The sequence below is a fragment of the Zonotrichia leucophrys genome, chromosome 7, assembly GCF_028769735.1.
Source record: "Zonotrichia leucophrys gambelii isolate GWCS_2022_RI chromosome 7, RI_Zleu_2.0, whole genome shotgun sequence".
NCBI lineage: Eukaryota > Metazoa > Chordata > Aves > Passeriformes > Passerellidae > Zonotrichia > Zonotrichia leucophrys.
In genome coordinates this window covers 15,394,990-15,414,573 of record NC_088177.1, presented here as the reverse complement: position 1 = coordinate 15,414,573, position 19,584 = coordinate 15,394,990, and the positions used below count along the sequence as shown (strand labels likewise).

Here is a 19,584-nt window from a genome sequence, read left to right as displayed (position 1 = left end):
CTTCCTGTAGCAGCAGCAGCACACCACTTCAATTTCTTCATTGCTCAGGACAAAAACTTCCCACTTGAAAATGAACCGTTTTGTCAAATTCAAGTTAACACACCAAAGATACAAAAGTAAAGGTGCAGGAGCAGCTACAGAGAGATCTGGTTTTCACTACTCCTAATTCTATAGTGTCTCTGTGACATGAATATTTACCTTCTTCTTCATCAGGAACCAACATCCACTGGATCAGTGCAAACAGAAGCAGAATCACTAAACAAGCCATCCCTATTCCCCTGAATGTGGCAGCAGGACCTGTAATGAGATTTTTTTTTCCCTTAATTGAGAACCTACTTATTTAATAAAATGAGTCAGCATTATGTGCTTCTTGGCTATATATTGCCCATGAAGACTCTTATTAGCTTGTTTCATTACATTTTCCTCCCCCATCACTTCTTCAACAGGCTTTGTAAAGGATTTTTAAGCAAGTAATTAGATTCTCATTTGTTCATCGAGAGGCTTTATAGTATCAACCTATTCTCTCACACAGGATTCATTCATCTTACAGATGAGGTTAGGTATTTGACACAATAATGAAATATCTAGGTGTAACATATTGAATCAATCCGGAACACTGACAGAACAAAGCCATGAGCAATTTGGTCTGAATGCAGTGCTGACCTTGCTTTGAACAGGGGCCTGGACTGGAGATCTCAGAGCCCTCCCCAGCCTGAGAAGTTCTATGATCCTGTATACAAATGTATAACTCTTAACATATAACAATACTTACAGCATAAATAAGTTTAAAGCTAACAGTTTGGTAAAACCAGAATAAACAAAACTAAAATTTTCAATATTAGTTTTGCTTACCAAAGTAGTTGACCAAAACCCCTCCAACCATGGCTCCACATCCTCTGCCCAGCCCCAGGTGCAGGCCTTGCAGAATTCCTTGTGCTGATGTCCTCAGCTCCGGAGGCACGGCCGCGCTCAGGTACGAGATGCAGGCTGCCCAGATAGCTGCATGTGTGACACCTGCAGAAACAGACATCAGCAGGAGCACCAGGGCCACAGGGGGCCAGCACAACATCTGAGCAACTGCACTCACCAGCTGGAGCACAGGGAGAGAAAAACTACAGAAACCCTCCAGTGACAAATGGCTGTGCAGTACAAATCAGCTTTTGGTAATGCGATACTGGCACCCAAGCCACAGAGAGACAGGACAAGTCCTTCTGCAGAGCCTGCCAAAAGCTCTTTCTCCCTCTAAGATAACCTCAGTTCTCCTCTGGAGACACAGTCCCTAGGGAGACAAGTCTCTCTGCCAGATTCATTGTGCCTTCACAGTGACCCAGGGCCTTTGGAATTCAGTCCCAGTTTCACAAGCTGCAGGCAATTAAAGCATTGATGCCTCTCAGCAGTCTCCTTTACCACCACAGTGAAGGCAGCACAAAGGTCATAAAATCCAGACAATATCAGAGATATCCATGCCATTTCAGAGGCAAGAATTAATCCCCTCCTGCCCTTCTCACTCCCTGCAAAAACCCAGCACCTCCCAGCAAACTTTTGCTGAACTCAATACCATTTAGCATGGAATGGTCCAGATGAGAACAGCACACAAGCTTCTCAGGTTAGGCCAAAGACATCACTTTCCATGGCTGCTGTTGAGAGGCAGGGTCACTGTGCCTCCCCTCCTGCTGCAGCTGCATCCTGCCCTGTGCCTGATGTGCCTGCATCCTGCTTGGGCGCTGCCACCGCTTCACCCACTCCTGCAGCAGCCATCCTCAGTGCCACCAACCACAGCTCAGTGACAGCCCCAGAGCTCACTGCCACCAACCACAGCTCAGTGACAGCCCCAGAGCTCACTGCCACCAACTATGGCCCAATGACAGCCCCAGAGCTCACTGCCACCAACCATGGCCCCATGACAGCCCCATTTCTCACTGCCATCAACCATGGCCCCATGACAGCCCCAGCGTACAGCAGAGACTGTGCAAGTGCCTGCCCAGCTTTGGGGTTTCTACTCAACACATTTGGGTTTATCTACCCAGCACATTTGGGGTTTTTACCCAGCATATTCAGGTTTATCTACCCAGCACATTTGGGGTTGGGACCACTTTTTCCTCCTGCAGGAGAGCTAAGGGACAGCCAGCACAGGGCCCTCAGCGTGGGAGGCTGGCTGCAGGTGAAACCTTCCCCTTGGAACACCTGTCTGGGGGCCTGTGTGGAGTGGGGAAGGACAGGAAAAGGCAGGGTTGTGGAGAAGTTAGAAAAACAAAACAGTTTTGTAGTTCATCACACATTAAATAAGCCTGAACTATTTTGCCACCCTCAGATTGAGTGGGAATTTTTTTTCCTTATTTCAGAGGTATTAAAAATAGTCATCACAGTTTACAAATTCCTAAGCTCTACTGCCTCAGTTTTAAACAAATATTGGCACAACTGATGATTCAGTCAACATGTTTCTGTCCTCTACACTTGACTTGTAATGAACAGTTGGACAATCAATAATTACTTAGGCATTTAGGCTGAAGACTCCTAAGAGCAAGAAAACACATTTTTCTAACATACAGAATAATGTGGATTTTGCTTAGGAGAAATAAGCAATAGCACTATATGAAATTGATATAGTGCAGGTACACACGTGTTAGATGTCCACCAGGCTATCCAGGTCGAATTCACTCAAAATCAAACTCAAAACTCCTCAAGCTTTGAGTATTACACATATATATGTGCATGTATCTCTCTCTCAAGGTTTTGGTACTAGTACATCACTGTATTGAAAAACAAAAAGCTTGCATTAAATTGAGTCTGTATTACCTTACCATTTACAGTTTAAGGCTTTAAAACTCACAGATTTTCTATGCAAAAAGCTAAAGAGTTTTAAAACTCACTGAGTCTCTACTTTCTTTAATGCAGATCCATGGATGCATTGCAAACAGCAACCAAGAGCTGTCCCAATAACAAAGCAGAGCTAATTTAATATAGGTAAAGTGGTTTTGGTTTAGAAAATGCATCAATTAACATAAAACATTCAGTTTTATTGGCTGTTAGGAACAAGCCAATTCTTAAAGCCAGGCAAATAAAAAACACATCAGAAATTATTTGAACTGAGTTTGTTTGAACACAAAAGGCCATAACTTAACCAACAGGTTCTTGGATGTTTTCATCTTTAGCACTAGAACACAGTGTTCTCAGTTTCTTTGAAAACAAATCCATACTTGAAATCAGCTCACTACACTTGCCTTTAAAGGCACAGCCTTTTAATTTTAGTATGTATACATTATTAATGTGATTTTTATTATTTATACAATAGTAGCTATTTGAAACAGTTTTTACCACAACTCACATAAGAAGTCTGGTGTAGATTACTGTTACTGCTAACCACAGTTCTTTTTAAAAGAAGTTGCTCACTATATATATTGTGACATTATTTGCTAAAACCACTAACCACCATTTCATCATCTGCACAACAGTTCCAACAAGTGCAGCAACCCTAGAGTGATGCTTGTAATTTTAGTGAATTTAGGATAATTCATATGTAAACCGTGAGCTGAAGATTTGGGGATCCAAATTTATTTCAAGAGAAATATGCATCATAATTATTGTCAGCCAAAGGCCAAACTCTTTGCTCTCTAGACATAACTGTGTTGCTGGAACATCAGTAGGAGTCACTTCTTAGAATAGTACTTGTTTTGGAGTTTGCTGAGTAACTGCCAAGTGAAAACAGCTCATTTTCAGGTTAACAAGATGGTTTTGTAATTTAGAAAAAATTCCTGTCATGCAAATTGGAGAGCTAGCATAGCTGTTATCAGAGAACCTGGACCAGTGCCCTGGAACAATAAATTGCAGCTAACTAGCATAGCAAAACTTTATCTGCTAAGTGCCAAATGAGCAAGATTGCTTGTGTGCAATATATATAGATAGATATGATTTACAAGGATGTCTTGAAATCTTCAGTTATTACAGATTCAGCCTTAACTCTTATTTTCATACATTGCCTGTGCAAGTCAATACAGCAGAGTGGTTGAAAACTTTGGATTGAGAAGTGAATTGTTTAAATCTCCTCATTTACTCCTTGGAGAGTGCAATGCAATGAGAGCTGTCCTCATCCCATCTACAAACAGCAGCTGGAACACAGCATGCTTCTTATTACAATCAATAGATGCAGTATGCAGAGTCATCTCCCAGAAAGGTCTCCATGCCCTCCAGCAACAGCACATGGGGATAATCCTGCTTGTACTGCAGGAACATATAAAAACAGAAAAGTAAATTTTTTACAGAAGTCAACTAAAACTTCTGTTAGACTTAAAACCCCTCAAGCTGAGGAGTTTACATAGAATGTGACAGCTTCCTGGAAAAAAGTTCTGCACAATTAGAGCAAGGACTTCACCAGGGGGTTCAAAGACCTGTCAACTTGATGGCCCACATGGTGCCCACATGTTGTATACAATCTACTCTTTTTTGGTTCTCAATACAATCCTTACATAGAGAAAACAGCTATAACTCTTGCTTCCCTCTGTCAACAAGCTCACTTAAAAATAAGAGCTTCCACCTCACCAAATTTCATTGAGGTATCACGTCTTACTGCCACTGACAATACAGTGGTTATGCTGGAGAGAAAGCAGAGCCCAAAGAAAGAAGACTTGGAACTGCTGCAGAGAAAAAACAGAACTCTAGAAAAGAGGAAAACTGCTAAGAGCAGAAAGGGGATGAATCAATGAGGGGGGGAAGTCAGCAGTACTTCTAAAAAGATAACCTTGATCCCCCATTTGGCAACACGGAATGGGATGACTGGAATCCCACAAATGCAGTGGCAGTGGTTAGACACACACGGGGCACCCATGGACATCAGGGACCAACAAATGACGTGTGAAAAGGGCACACAGAACACAGAGAACCGGGGCTGGGTGGGGGAGCTGTGCGTGGGCCTGGTTTGGGTTTAGCTCTCTCATTTGCTGACTATAAATAACTGCAAATAGCCAGATTAACCAAGGAGCCCATGATTCAGCAGTGGCTAAATATAGTAACATCTGGCAGATACATTTATGACAAAGTACTATGTTGAAAGTCCTTAATTTTTTCTTCAAACATCAATTATTCAGGATTTGTGTACTGTGTACTCTTGCTCTATGTAAAGGCAAACCTATGTATTGTGCAATTCATACTGAAATTTCAGCAGAATAAAAACCACATGCAAAGTACAAGAAACTTCTTTTTCAGCCATGACTTACAGGATTCTTCCAGGCACAAACTTATGGCTGTGTAGGTTAAACCAAAAGGGTTTTTCCCTGTATTTAGATATGGGATATCTTTAAATCAGGATCACCTAAAAGGCAACATCCAAAGCTTTGTATTCATCATTTGTTTTCCCTAGATGTTTGAGCAGGTGGGAGTATAACACATACTCATTCTTTAGTTTCTTTCTAAACATGTTCCTATTTTAACACTTGGTATGAACAACGAAGCATCAATTCAATAGTTGTGGTTTGGGGGCTTTTTTAATAACAAAATTCAAAAGCCTGCTGTTGGGGCAATTATAACACGATAAACTGTGTTTTGTTAGCTCAGAACTTTAAGGAGCCAGGACACAAATGGATCTCTGCGTGTATGTAGAGATCCACACAGTGCTCTCTAATGGCATTTTGTAACTCAAAGTCTACCTTACAAAGATTTCTGTAAGTATAGTAGAAAAAGTTAATTTAAATTCAAGTTATGCTGCACACAGAAGAATAAAACTTCTAAGTATAATCTAAGGAAAAAATTCTAAATATTATTGTATAAAACCAAAATACTGGCTTTAAAAAGATGGTAAAAAATGGTACTGCTCAAATATTGAAGAAATAGAAAGTAAAGCAGTTCCACTTTTTCATGGTTTTGAGAAGTGGTACCCACCACAAAAAAAGGTCACAAAAAAGACACAAAAAAGGTCAAAAAAACGAAGCTAAAACAATGTATACTTTAACATTGTAACAAAGTTCTTACAGACTTCTACAACAGGATTTGAAAACAGGACTCAAGTTACTTGTCAATAGACCACACCTCTATCCTTGAAAATAAGATTGTGAAAGGGCATGTCTCTTAAAGAAGTTCTCTTAGCATTGAGAGAACTTCTGCTCTAGCTATTAAAACAAAAATTCTATAATCTAAAAGTACTGATGGAACTGAAATATTTAACAGAGACAGAATGACCCAGACTATGCTTGGAGGTTTTCTGCGGCATCCTTTCAAGGACTGCAGCCTCTGGCATTTAATGACGTTCACATTTATCACCAAACAGGATTTGCAGTAGGTGTGCACCCTCATAGCTCATGCTTCTGTCTCTTTGTTTATTTAAAGGGTGTGTTGGTCTCACACAGTTCTGTTTGAATAAACACAGAACTGTGCACAATCAAATGCACACCCACCCTTTTGACGTCAAATATTTCCCAGGATAAACAGCAATGTTTAATGAACCTGCATCTTCTGGGGTATTTGTGGTCAAAACAACAGAGAAATACCAGATTTTTTACTTAATCATAGCTCACTTGAAAACAAGATAATGGGAGCACCTGGAAGGTCTTACCTTGCAGCACTTCCATAGGAAGAACGGTCCAGGCATTTTCCAGGTACGAGATGTAGATGTATCGTGCTGTGTTACAGGCAAGGCCAATATAAAGCACTCTAAAGGAAACAAAGAAAGGAAAAAGTCAGGACAGTCTGCACTTTCCCTTTCTGGTACGTTATAATACAGCTTACTGATTTAGAACTTATTTGCATGCATATGGTTTGCCAGTCTAAAGCATTTGCTCAACAGAAAATATATCCTTCAAGTCCTACTCCCAAACATTAACTCTCCTCCTGCCCATTCAACACATTCAAAATCCTAATAGAAAAAAAATAAATCAAAGAGACAGCAAACCCACTGAGCTTTTAATTGAGGTCTGTAGTTCTATGCCACACTCTAAATGGGATTGTGTTTCAGAGAGAGAATTTCTGAGTGCATTCAACATCCTTTCCAAACAACCTGCTTTTCTAATCATCCAGAGATTCATTCTGCCATTTCAATGAAAGCCTGGAGCAGGTTTGTATTAAAGGAATTCATTTTAACCCAATTAATATAAGTTTATAGTCCCAGTATCTGCAAACTGCTCAGAACTACTCTAAAACACATCCCACAGAAGCAATATGGTTTGTAATAACATGCCTCAGGATAAAACTTAGCCATCCTGTTGAAAAGCAGCAGATGCTGCATCTCAGAATTTAGAGAAAAAAAAAAAAACAACAAAAACTCTTACAACAGCTTTTAAACAATGAAATACAAAGACTATTTGTGAAGTGCATTTCCCATTGCACATTTAACCTGATGACTCTTCCTTTCCAGTTTTTAGATTTAGCATAGCTTCCCTCTGGGGTGCTCATTCATCCAGCTATCTTCCTCTTATTTTTAGATGGATCTTGGGAAACAAAGACTTAATTGAAAACATGTTTACAGCTTGAAAAAGGGTGCTATTGCAACCTTTAAAGATTTTTTTCAGGGACAAGGGTAATTTGTTGTCCCAACAGGGCTTGTTGTCTGAACCCTGGTTGGGCATAAGTGAAATAAATGCAATTGGTAATTAAGGTGAAGCACTGACCTTGTGAAAGGGCTCTTTATTCTTTGTGCTGCTTTTTCAGTTAGTTTTTCTACAAATGCACACCAATAATTAATTAAATGGTACAGAGCCACTGGAAAATCTAGAGTGAGACACCATCACGAAAACACAGCATCTTGCCAACATCTGAGGTCTCCAAATACACATGTTGACAGTGAAAAACCCACTACCAGAGTTTTTATCATGTCAGTGGTATCAAAAAAGGCCTGTGCATTTCACAAGATGAATTTACTTTCAACAAGAAGGGCAAGCTGGCAGGAAGTCATCTCCCCTCAGTCATAGATCAAACCAAGCTGTGCTGCTTCCAGATACATGTGAGGTCCATGAATAGCTGGTTTAAGCTGCCTTTAGGCAACAAAAGCCCAAGCATTCAAGGAAGAAAACATGGGAAGCCATGAAAAAGTTCACTGTTATACAATAATGAGAACAAACTTGTTCTTTGTGCTGTGAATCATAAATTTCATCTCATCCTTTAATTAATGCCTTCTGTTCCAAACCAATAACTTGGTTCCTTTCATAGCCACAACTTAACATAGCTCTTATGTAAAACCACATTTCTGAAATGTATTAGGACACATCAGCCTCAAAAGGTAACCAAAGTCACAAGGTCTGCAGGCTCCTGTCTTCACTCCCCTACTGGAAAGGCCCAGGCTGATGCATACTCTCAGGAATACAAAGGAATGGCCTCACATTTACATTTGTTTTTCCTCAGCAGCAGTACAGATGCACCTCTCTGTTTAGGATGAGTTCTAGACAGCTTAATTTCACTTTTGTCTAGCAAAAACTTTGCTCACCAAGAACTGTCTTTCTATCTCAGCTGTTCCCTAGCACAGCCAGACCAGAGATGTGACCTCCTGCTGCTTCAGAGCTCTTCCATCATCACTAACCACTCACCTACCTGTGTTTTTCCAACATGTTACATTTGCAGAAAGATTTGGATTCGGAGTTTAAGAGCAGCAATTTAGTCAGGTTCTACCTCTTAATTTGTTAGAATATATGTACAGAATTTAAGGTAAATTACAGTTTATGAAGATTTCTATAAATATGGTTTTGGAGGGGTACGTCACACGAAAACTTTTGTATATTTACAGAGTCTTTTCAAAAATGCACTTATAATAATCACTTAGGCTCCCTATCAGACCTAAGTGGAAAATGTAAACAGATGTTCCCTATGAACCCTATATGCAGCACCAACAGAGACACCATACTCACTTCACAGGTTACACATTTTAAGCACTGAATCTATATTTGTGACAAGGAGTCTGAGCTGTTTACAGCCATGACTACCAGTCTCTGCTTCCCATAAAAGCTCACAGGCTGGAACTGTGGTCAGACAAACACATTCTAGCTTAACCTCAAGTAGGAAGTTATTTTCAGAGCTTGACATCATCTTCTTAAGTGACTAGCAGTTCTGAGTGCTTCTACACCAGGTGGGATCTAAATATTTCATAGCCAGTTTTGCACATTTTTTTGCTCACAGTATCATAGAATGATTTGGGTTGGAAGGGAACTTAAAGATCATCCAGTTCCAACCCCTCTGCCATAGGCAGGGACACCATTCATTAGGCCAGGTTGCTCAAAGCCCCATCCAGCCTGGTCTTGGACACTTCCAGGGATGGGGCAGCCACAGCTTCTCTGGGCACCCTCTGCCAGGGCCTCACCACACTCACAGGGAAGAACTTCTTCCTAATATCCTCTCAAAGAAACACTAGAAGCACACATGCACTGCACAAGTGTATGAAGAGCAGAGCTAATGAGGTCAGAAACTGGGCATTTTAATCAGCAAATATTTAATATGATCACGCGTAAAACGCTTGGACAATAATCTGAACATTAGTTTTAAAAAACTGTGAAAACATAGGAGATTTCAAACTGTTGTAAGGGTTTTACATGCCACCACATACAATGGTAGAAACAGAAAGATTTTTAAGACTTGAAAAGGGAAACTGAGCTTCTGTCTGATAAGGTGTAAAGCCTATTTCCTTGCAGTTCCACAAAGGACATTCAACAGCCTTTTTTCCTGCTACTGTGACAATGAATGTAATTCTGGTACTCATGCCTGTCTTCAAACACTTGGCACAGAAAGAAAAATTGAATGACAATATTCAAACACTTCAGAAAGAAAGTCTACATCTAGAAGTCCAACAACCCAGAGGAAAGGAACTTTGAGCTATTAAAAATAGATAAAATATCCACACCAAATGCTTCTGACTAAGGATATGGAGTCGGAGGCTACTGGAACTTTATTCCTAATAGGAAAATTATTATCTGCACTAGAAGGCAGCAGACAACACATACACAGAACTGTCAAAGAAGATGAGCTATGAACTCCTATCCATATTTCTTTGGGGAAGAAAAAAAGAAAAGCTTGCTTCCTCTCAAACACACAAAGTTCAGAAAGTACAAGGTGGCAGGCAACCAGGAGGAGTCATCTCAAACTGTGATGACTAAACACAAGCATTAGATAACACTAAAATATGACTAATGTGCATTCCCCAGGTGTAGGTATGTAGAATGCTGTTTCATAGCAAACAGGGACTAGTGTTTAAACAATTCAATCTTGATCCCATCTTGGCTTCACAGGTTTAGCAGTACCAAAAAAAAAATAAGGAAAAAAAAAGGAACTGATCCCCTCTTATCATCCTTCTTTTCAATGCCCAATGGGCCAATGCTCCCATCCCCTCCATTTAATCTTATTCACAATCCTACCACTCTTTCAGTTTTCATTCTTTAGCTGAAGTCTAAGCCTGAATTTTGTACTATAATATACATTGAAAGAGCATACCCAAGCTATCTTTAGCTATGAAGACTGTGATCTGTTCTCACCACTCCTCCATCATCATATCCTTCCTCCAGGCTTTGCATGCAAGGTGTCATTTTCTCTTACTAATTATTGTCAAATTCAGAGATTAGGACTGACTCTAAGTAAAGAGATCCTCCTCAGTTTCAAGTAAGAAAGAACTCCATCTTTTAAGTAATCTCTCAAATTACTATGCTAAACATCTCAAACATTTTTAGTAGAGGGCAAATGAATAAAAATATTCCTCCCAATAAAAGCAAAATGAAGAGCGAGACCTTAGAACAGAATACACAAAAAGAACAGTGCAAACAGCTTAAAAATACTTACATCTCAATGCCTGTATGATTATAAACTGGGTATTTGGAAAGGATATGATGCTAACAACATACAGCTCTGAACTGACATGAACAGAATACTGGAGTAAATATTAAAAAAACCACCTCTGCAGCTTCATTAACTCAGGTTTTCCCCATCTTTCCTCCCCTGTGTTTTTTTTTTTTTTAAGTAGAAGAGGGATTTAGAAGGCTAGTAAGTCAATGTAATGAATTTACTGGAAACCAATGCTCACTAATACGCTGGAAGCAGTCGCTTTCACTTACACAAGGCAAGAACAACAGGACAAGCCCTGCAGCCATCTCACTTCATAGCTGACACACACACTGCAACTGAAGGAGGAGAGCAAGCCCTGAACTAGTAAGTGACACTGCCAGGCTGCAACCTCATTCTGCCAACACCCAGAGTCTGATTACGAGGCCATGTACACGGGAGGTGCTCACCTCGTTTCCTCAGCTCAGCTTCTCCCTCTCAGCCTGCAGCTGACACCTTGACACCTTTCCAGGCTACCGTGGGGGCAGCGAACTGCCCTGCAAGGGGAACTAGGCTAAAGCAGAATGCTGCTACTCACAGGAAAAAAACTGAAAAACTAATGGTATTTGTATGTCAAAACAGACAACCCTTGAGTGGGTGGCAATTTGTAAAGATCTCAGAGCGATGCATCAGGGAACAAGGCTATCTTCTGGAACCATCTGCAAAAGGTTATGGTGCCAGGCAGAAAGCACATACTAACATGCAACTCAAATGCAAAGCAAGCATTTCAGAGCATTTTCAACTCTTGAAATAACAAAAAAAAAAAAAATATCCATCATGTGAGCCACAAAACTGAGCAGGAATTAAAAAAAAAAAAATAGTTTGAGTTTCACTTTGTAGCACAAGGGCTGAGCCTGAGAGTCACCATTTTTTGTATAGCTCTTTAATGATTGCTGCCATCTTACCTGATGTGACCAACCAATTCAATGAGTTTGTGGCTGAAGAAATAGGCAGTCAGCTCAGACACGTGGCTGAGCACAGAACAAACTCCAAAGAGAGTGGTGGTGCCATTCAGGTCTTCCAAGTGCCAGTACAGAAAGGTGAACACAAAGCCATATCCAAACCCCATGAACCAGGCCACGAAGAGCACGGAGCCATACTGGATACTGCACAGCAGTTTAATTAGGTCCCAAAAACTGAAAGACTGTGACTGGCTCATACTGGTAGGAGTGTTATCTGAAGATTCATTGGAGGCATTTCTGTCCACCTGTGAGATCTCGACCTCTTTTCTCTTATTTTCATCTTGCTTGAAGTGCGTGTAATGAAATCGAAACTGGGTGGCCACAATCAGAGCCATTGTCATGAGGACACCAAAAACAATGAAAACGATCCTGTAGTTCTTGTACTCTGGAGCTTTACATCCTTGACCTTCAATGGCAACTTCTGTGTGAGTATAGTCAATGCCAATTCCCACGGAGAGCATGGCCAGCCCCCAGCCCAGAGACCCCCACATACGCTGCAATCCATAGCGGTCCCGGTGTTTGCCGAGGTACTGCAGGGTTATGGTGTCCACAATGGTAACAGAGGAAGCACTGAAAAATTCTCCTATTATGACAACCAGCAGAATGAGTAGAAAGATGGCCTCTACTTCTTGCTGATCATAAACAAGCACAACTTGGTCAGAAGGCATGGGCTTTGTGCTGATGGAAGCCAGGGTGCTCAGAGTTGTGTTCCCTAGTGAGACTGGGCTAGTGGTGGTGCTTAGCAAAATCAAATGGGTACTGTTCTCCAAGGTAAAATCCTCACCATTGCTCTGTGTAGGTACTGGGAATGTTATTTCAGGATTAGGCGTCCCTGTTGTTTCCAAAGTGGCTGAACTGGAAGTGACCAGGTCTCTCCTCCCACGAACTTTCGGGGATGCAGCACTCACTGTGGTTAGTGGAGAAGCCATGGAGGCGTTTTGCAGGATTGTTGTTAAAAGGCTGCTTGCGTTGGTGGGATGTGCAGGGGGAAGGCCCTTTGGTACACATCTTAAGGTGGCTGGTCTCACAAATCCAATGCCCAGGTTGAACAGAACCCAGCATAAAAGAGAAAACAGGAGGACAATCTTGCCTTTCTTGAAGCGATCTGCCACTACTCCCCAGAAGGGAGCACTGCAAAACTCAATAAAGTACCTGATGCCCACCAGTAGTCCACTCTGGCTGGGGGTCATACCCAGCTGCTTGTAGTACACAGGCAGCAAGGGGTAGAGAGAGCCATATGCAGAATAGAAGAAAAAATAAAAGACCTTTGAGATCAGAAGATCGTTGTTGATTTTGACACAGTGCTTTTCTAACCAATCCAGCTCTTCATCTGGGGCAGTGGTTGTCTCTGTGGAAGGGGATTCATTATTGGGTGGCAAGTCTTGATCCTTGGAAATGCCATTGAAAGGATCTGCAAGCACATACTTTCTCTTCTGCTCTTCTTCGTCGTCGGTTAGAATGGCCACCTTATCATCAGCTGCCATGGTTTACCACAGGCATCCAGGATCTGGTGACCTCTCAAGGAACTAGGGCTACCCTGTGAAAAAATAAAACATAAGGTGGTTAAGGAGAGCAGGACCTGCAATGCCAGCCATCAAGGACAAAGACAGCCTCTTTCTTGTAAGTAACATTCCTGAGCAATAAATGCAGTGTTCAGGGTGGAGAAGACCATTTGTCTAGACTAGTGGTACATGGTAGCATCAATAAAAATGTGTTTTATCACCAATTCTGTGAAGTTCTCCCAACATCAGCTTTTATATTGTGCAACAAAACATCTTTCATGTTTAGGAGAGAGAATAACTTATATATTCAGAGTTACTGTGGCAATTAAGTGCTAGTATTTTCAAGTTCTCTTCTTTCAAGTTAGCTTTTCTCCCCCAAGGCTAACTGCTTTATTTCCAGTATTCCCTCCTATGCCAAAGGATAGCCATGATTTTGTAATTAAGCAATGTAGCCACATACATCCAGGTTATTCTGATCATCAAAACATATTATCCAAAGCCTCATGATGGCCTTCAAAAGGCTCAGCAATCTCCTCTTGAAACACATTTTTCTAAGCACTCCACAGCTGCAGCAGAAATTGATGGGAGGCTTGAGCTTCTACACTGAATGAGAAGAGGTGGGAATTAGGATGGGGCTTTAAGATGAAAATTAGGGTAACAATCTCAAAGACATCAAAGACCTGGGATTGTAGAAACAGACACAGGCCCTATAAAGCTATCTTCAAGTCAAATTCTGAAATGGAAAAGAGGTGGACTGGGAGGTAACAGCACTGCAGCTGCCTGCACTTATCTTCTGCAGAAGTGCCAGCCAAATTGATAAGCAACACTAAAAAATAAACAATCCTTAGCCTTTGAGTGACCAGCCAGCTTTCAGATTTAAAAACAACCCATTCCAATAAACTAACCTAGCTAAGAAAAGCTTCCTTTTCAAAGAACAAAAACCAGCTCTGCCAGCAGACTATCAGCTCCAAATTATTATTAAAAAACTGGTTTTGCTCTGTTGGTACCTTTAAATTTAACCTATAAGATCACCTCATGTTCATTGTGAGAAAGTTAAATATTTTATATATTTTGGTTTTATAATCCTTTACTGTTTGGATTAGTATTACTATCACAGAGTAACTTTTTCAAGGACCAGTATTTGCAAGGAGAACCAGAAGAACCTGAAATTTCTCAAAGAGGACTCCATTTGTGATCTTGACCTGCTCAAGGAATTTGAAATTGAACAGGATGATCCTACTGACCTCCTTCCAACTCAGGATATTATATCATTTTATGATAAGTATTTTTTTGCAGTTCTGTACTTTATTCCAAGTAGAAGAGGACACTGAAATAAGTCTTTCATTACTCATCTGAAAGCACAATATCATCCCTTTAAAATTAGTCATACAACAGTATATTCAGTGCCTTTAAATTAACTATAATTCATCATTATTTAATACTGACAATGGATTTGGAATGGATTATTTAATACTGACAAAGGCTAATAAGAGAGAAGAGACTAACATTCAGTAGTATGTTAAATTAATTGTCCCCTATTGATTCAACATATAACAGCTGACAACGTGCCATGGGTATTTCTAAAAACAACAGTTCATGAGAATAATCTAAACCTTACACAGTTCAGTGAAAGACAAGTCTAAAAACACCATTATTAAAATCCCAAACACTCATAAGGTTTGTCTATGTTTTTCGCTTTTAAATGTCACTTCTATAGGATACTATCTACGAGGATCTCTGGTTTCACTTAGGGAGAAAAGGCTTCATACAAATCTTGGAACCTTAAATATTCATGTATTCAAGGTCAGAAGTAAATTAAAACCATGCCAGCATATACACAGAGATTCAAGTTTTTTCCTCCAGTTTCTTCAGAGACAATCCAATTAAATTTTTTAAAAAGTATTTCAATTGTCAAAAGACTAGACAGCCCTAATTAAGTTGTTAGAACAGTCAAATGTGAAAGCACATTTTCTTGCTCTTACCTGTTATCATCAAAAGCCACATGAACCAAAACCCAGCAGCTGTCTAGTGAGCTCCTGCAATTTTTGGTTCAGCCAACCACATCCACCTGACAGGTGGAAGAACTGTGGGGTTTTTGCTCATTTCTATTTCCATAAAACAAGCCCTTCTAATGAGTAAATTAGATCAGTCATCATCTGTGCTCTTATTTTCTTTATGCCTTCCCTTTCTCTGACAACAAAGACTCCAGATCTTGTGCAGGGCCCCACTTATGTCAAGGGGATGTAACTGAGCTTTCAGTATATGCTCATCTGTTTACAGCAACTTGCTTGCTTGCTGCATCAGAGCTTTACAGCATTTACTTCTGAAGAATAGATTTCCTGTTCCCCAGACATGACAAGACAGAACTCACATTTTAACCATGTGGATATTTTAGGAAAACTTCTTTGTAAGTATGGCTTGAAATCATCCTCATTTAAACAAGTTTATTCCTGTATATGAGCTCTGAAACAGCTGGTTTCATACAAATAATATTGAAAGCTTTTAGAGCAATTACTATTAATTTTGTTTCCCTTTTCTCTTGAAGTGGAATTTCAATTCCATATGTTGTATGAATAGTGAGAACATAACAAATTATGATACTGTTAATCTTTCAACTCTTCAGTAGCTGCATATTCTTCCCCCCTCCACAATTTTTATTGGCTTCAGCATCCATCTTCTAATGCATTGCATAATCCAAAAGATCCACTCCTGCTATTCTGACTAGAACATCCTGGGTTAGAAGGCTATGAAAAGTCTATTTCAAAATAATTTCAATAAATATTTTAATACAGAATATACTCTTCAGAAATATAACAGCATCAAGAGTGGTAGGAGCCATATGGCATTCTTTATTGTTTTGATCACTAGTTTGTTTAGGAGTCAGGTTTTTGAAAGTCATATTAAGCAATGTTTTAAATTCTAAAAATAATTGACTGAAAACAAGAAAATGAGCAAAGTATTGTTGCTGAAAGAAATCTACAAAAACCCTGAACCAATGGGGATTTCCTCCTATGGCAAAAACCCCGTGCCAGTCAGGGATTGAACATGTAGCAAACTAGACAGATGGAAAAACCAATATACTTCTCAGTGATAAGAGACTAGTTATCTATTGGTTATTTTAACCATTGCCTTCAAATACTGTATCTGTACTTTGCAAATACTTTTCTAATGCATAAGACTATAGAAGGACAGAAGACAAGCACAACTGAGATCAAGCAACAGAGAACAGGAATAAGGAAGAAAGGTTAAGAGAGTTAACAGATGGACTTCAGAGTGATTATAAATTTTAACTCATTTGAAGAGAACACAACATTCTGGGAGAGGCCTGCTGAAGGCAATCAGCTCTGCCAGGACAAATGGGATCACAGAGGTTGCAGAGTGGTACCTTCACTCTAAAAACAGGAATAATGGGTTGGAGGTGTGACCCCCAAACTTAGGGTTCAGAAACACACAAGAAAGCCCTGAGATGTAAATTGGAAAGAACTCCTCCAAGAACCCTGAGAAAGCCCTGCAAAGGGTAAAGGAAAGAGGCGCAGCAAGGGCACAGCACAGCAGCACATGTGTCACAAGACAGCGCTCTGGTCCTCCAACTAACAAGCGAGCTTTTATCCTGACAGAGGTTTACATTTCCAAAGTGCTACAGAACTCAGACCTGGGAACCAGGCCCTTGTTCCTCACCATCCCATCACGCCTCCAAAGCTGCAATGGGAAGGGAGCTCAGTGGGCGCTGCAGCGCCGATTCCCCCTCCCCAGCCGCGATCCCGGGGGCGGGCAGGGAGCGCATCCCTCCCCTCGCTGGCTGGCAGCGGCACGGGGAGCCCGGCACACACAGCGCTCTCAGAGCGCGATTGTTCCGTCAGATCACGCCTTCTCCCAACCTCTTCATGCACAAGTGCGTGTGCTTCTCCTCAAAGAATGTACTTGTTAACCACAAGGCTCTTCTCCCTTCCAGATTTGCGCAGATAAGATTTTTTAAATGTAAGTAGAAACTATTATTTTTTCTGACTTTCCTGCCCCACATCATCCCACATTGCTGTCACTTGCTTTAGTACCTATTCCTCAGCATGTCAAAATCCACTTTCAAGCCCTTACATCTAGACCATGTTTTTTATCCAGTCATCTCCTGCAAACACATACAACTTCCCTGCAGACTTGCACATTTGAGCAGCTACCTTGGGAATGGAAGAAGAACCATTTGTCCCAAGAAATTCAGTGATGACAGTGCAGCGGTCATTTTAAAAACTGAAATGAGCCTCTTTGGCAGGTAGGTAGAAAGAGGGTATTCTACATTTAGTTAAGTATCTTCTTGGCATTCTTGCTTTTATTTTTTAAATCGATCCTCATTTAGTCTGTCTCTCCTAATAATTAACAGGATTTCAAGATCAGAAAGGATAAAAGGCTAATCTACTCAAGACAACCTGACATTACAAGAATAAAAATAAAAGTAACAAAGTAAAATAATAATACAGTATACTAAAAACTCAGCTCTCCCCTTGGAGTCACTCTTCCAAAACTTTGGACAAAAAAACCCCTTTGCTTTGAACTATATCTCAAATTTAAAAAAAAAAAAAAAAAAAAAAAAAAAAAAGTCAATCAAGAGATCAGCCTGGAGTAGCAAATCCCTAAACCTCTCAGGGAAAATACCACAGTACTTACAGAACCAGGCATTGAAACTTCATCTGTAGACTGACAGAAAGTTAGATCTGAGGTGAAAGTGTACTGTTGTTCTAAAATAAAGTTTAATTCACCATAAATATTCCATTCACTAGGCTTTGAGAATTAAAATATAATTAAGACTCACAAAGCAGAGACTCAAAATCTGGGTTTGAATGTATGTGAAAGTTAAAAGACAAACCACCAAAAAAACCCGTGACAGTTCACGAGAAGACAGTGGAAATGATCACGAGAGCCTTAACCCATTAAATACCTAAAAAAATTACTAACTGTAGCAGATTTATATTTATACAGCCTCAGAAAACATACTCAGAGCAGTAATGATCAAGTAATCTCTCAAACAACATGCAGCTGTAGGAACAGAGCAGGCCAGCTTGCTGTTTGCATGGTGCAGATAAATCAAAGCCAGCCAGAACGGCATCTTTCACTGACTAGAAAACTCACTTTGTAGCAAATACATTAAAGTCCACAAGAAGTTTTCATACAAACATTTTAAAATCTATTAATAGAAAAGATGTTTCTTCAAAACACTTCAAGTAACAAAGTATTGTTTGATGAAGAACAGGTCTGCTAGAGAAGGAGACTTGAAAACTACACAAAGGCTCACCTCACTCATCCCCCAGCTGGTGAAACTGCCATGAAAGCATCCATCTCACACCTCATGCACACCACCACCTCCTCAGCCACCCTGCCCCATCAATCCAAGCTCCAAAACCTTTGGAACAAAGACTTTCTGCTACAGCATCTGTGCAGCAGCTCCAGAAGGAAGCCCTGCATCCAGCAGGCCTACAAGGCACTGCTGCAGCAGCCATAAATAATAGACCATGTTTTCCATTTTCAAGCAACTTCCACCCCTAAGGAGCAGCCCGGCGCTGTCGCCTGCATCCATGCCAAAAAGGAGGAGAATGTTATGCAAACAACTTACGTCATGGCAGAGAAGTAAGTGCCTGGACTCCATTCACTCTTGCATCACCAAGAGTTCCCAAGCCTCTCCCAGATAAGCCAACCTCCAGGCGGAGCCCTTGGATGGGCTGTTCCCTGCCAAGCCATCCAGAACAACGCCCACAGGTTGCCCCACATCATTAAAGGTAAGCACTTCCTCCTGTGAGGCCCCAGCATGAGCACCTGACTGAATTTATACAATCAGAAACAATTCACATAGAGTGAATTTGTGCTGGGAAATGTACTTGTTTCAACTGTAAAGCAAGACACAAGTGTTGTAACATTAACCAACGTAATTAGGGTTTCCATGAAAGTGAAACCACCTTGTTCAAAGTAAAGCACTTCAAACTGCTTTATTTTATGTTAGTGATATGCACTTACTTAATGTGTTGGGCTATAGGTTTTTCTGCTTCTTCATTATGGATATAAAAACTCTACACACTGAGACATTTAGTCAATTAGATTGGGAGATAACAGTATGCCTGAAATATGTCAAGATCAGGTTTATAATAGTTTTAATGCACCTAAGATAGGTCTAAAGCTGCTACAATGGTGCTGGTATTAACATTAAACTGAAGAACACTATGAATCCTCATCTATTAAAGAAAAATCATTAAACTCACATCTTAGGACTCCTGCATCCCAATCTTGTTTTCCATTTAATATTTGCACATTAAGATGTCCAATAATACGTGCACATTAAGATGTCCAAGTAGACTTATTTGTTA

The 19,584-nt window shown here is 40.4% G+C and overlaps 1 protein-coding gene across 6 annotated transcripts in view; it reads right to left on the bottom strand.

Annotated features, from left to right (window-relative positions):
• MFSD6 (major facilitator superfamily domain containing 6) overlaps positions 1-19,584 on the bottom strand; it is a 44,875-nt gene that overhangs the window by 6,403 nt on the left and 18,888 nt on the right. For 5 of the 6 annotated variants that reach the window (XM_064718982.1, XM_064718983.1, XM_064718986.1 and 2 more), the window contains 4 exons: positions 11,682-13,275; positions 6,542-6,639; positions 853-1,014; positions 199-297 (listed from right to left, as the gene is read on the bottom strand). In XM_064718982.1, the coding sequence (XP_064575052.1) occupies positions 199-297; positions 853-1,014; positions 6,542-6,639; positions 11,682-13,222 (1,900 nt within the window). In that variant the 5' untranslated portion in view covers positions 13,223-13,275. Of the gene's footprint in view, positions 1-198; positions 298-852; positions 1,015-6,541; positions 6,640-11,681; positions 13,276-18,839; positions 18,937-19,584 lie in introns of those variants that run through there. The other variant, XM_064718985.1, reaches the window with a different exon arrangement.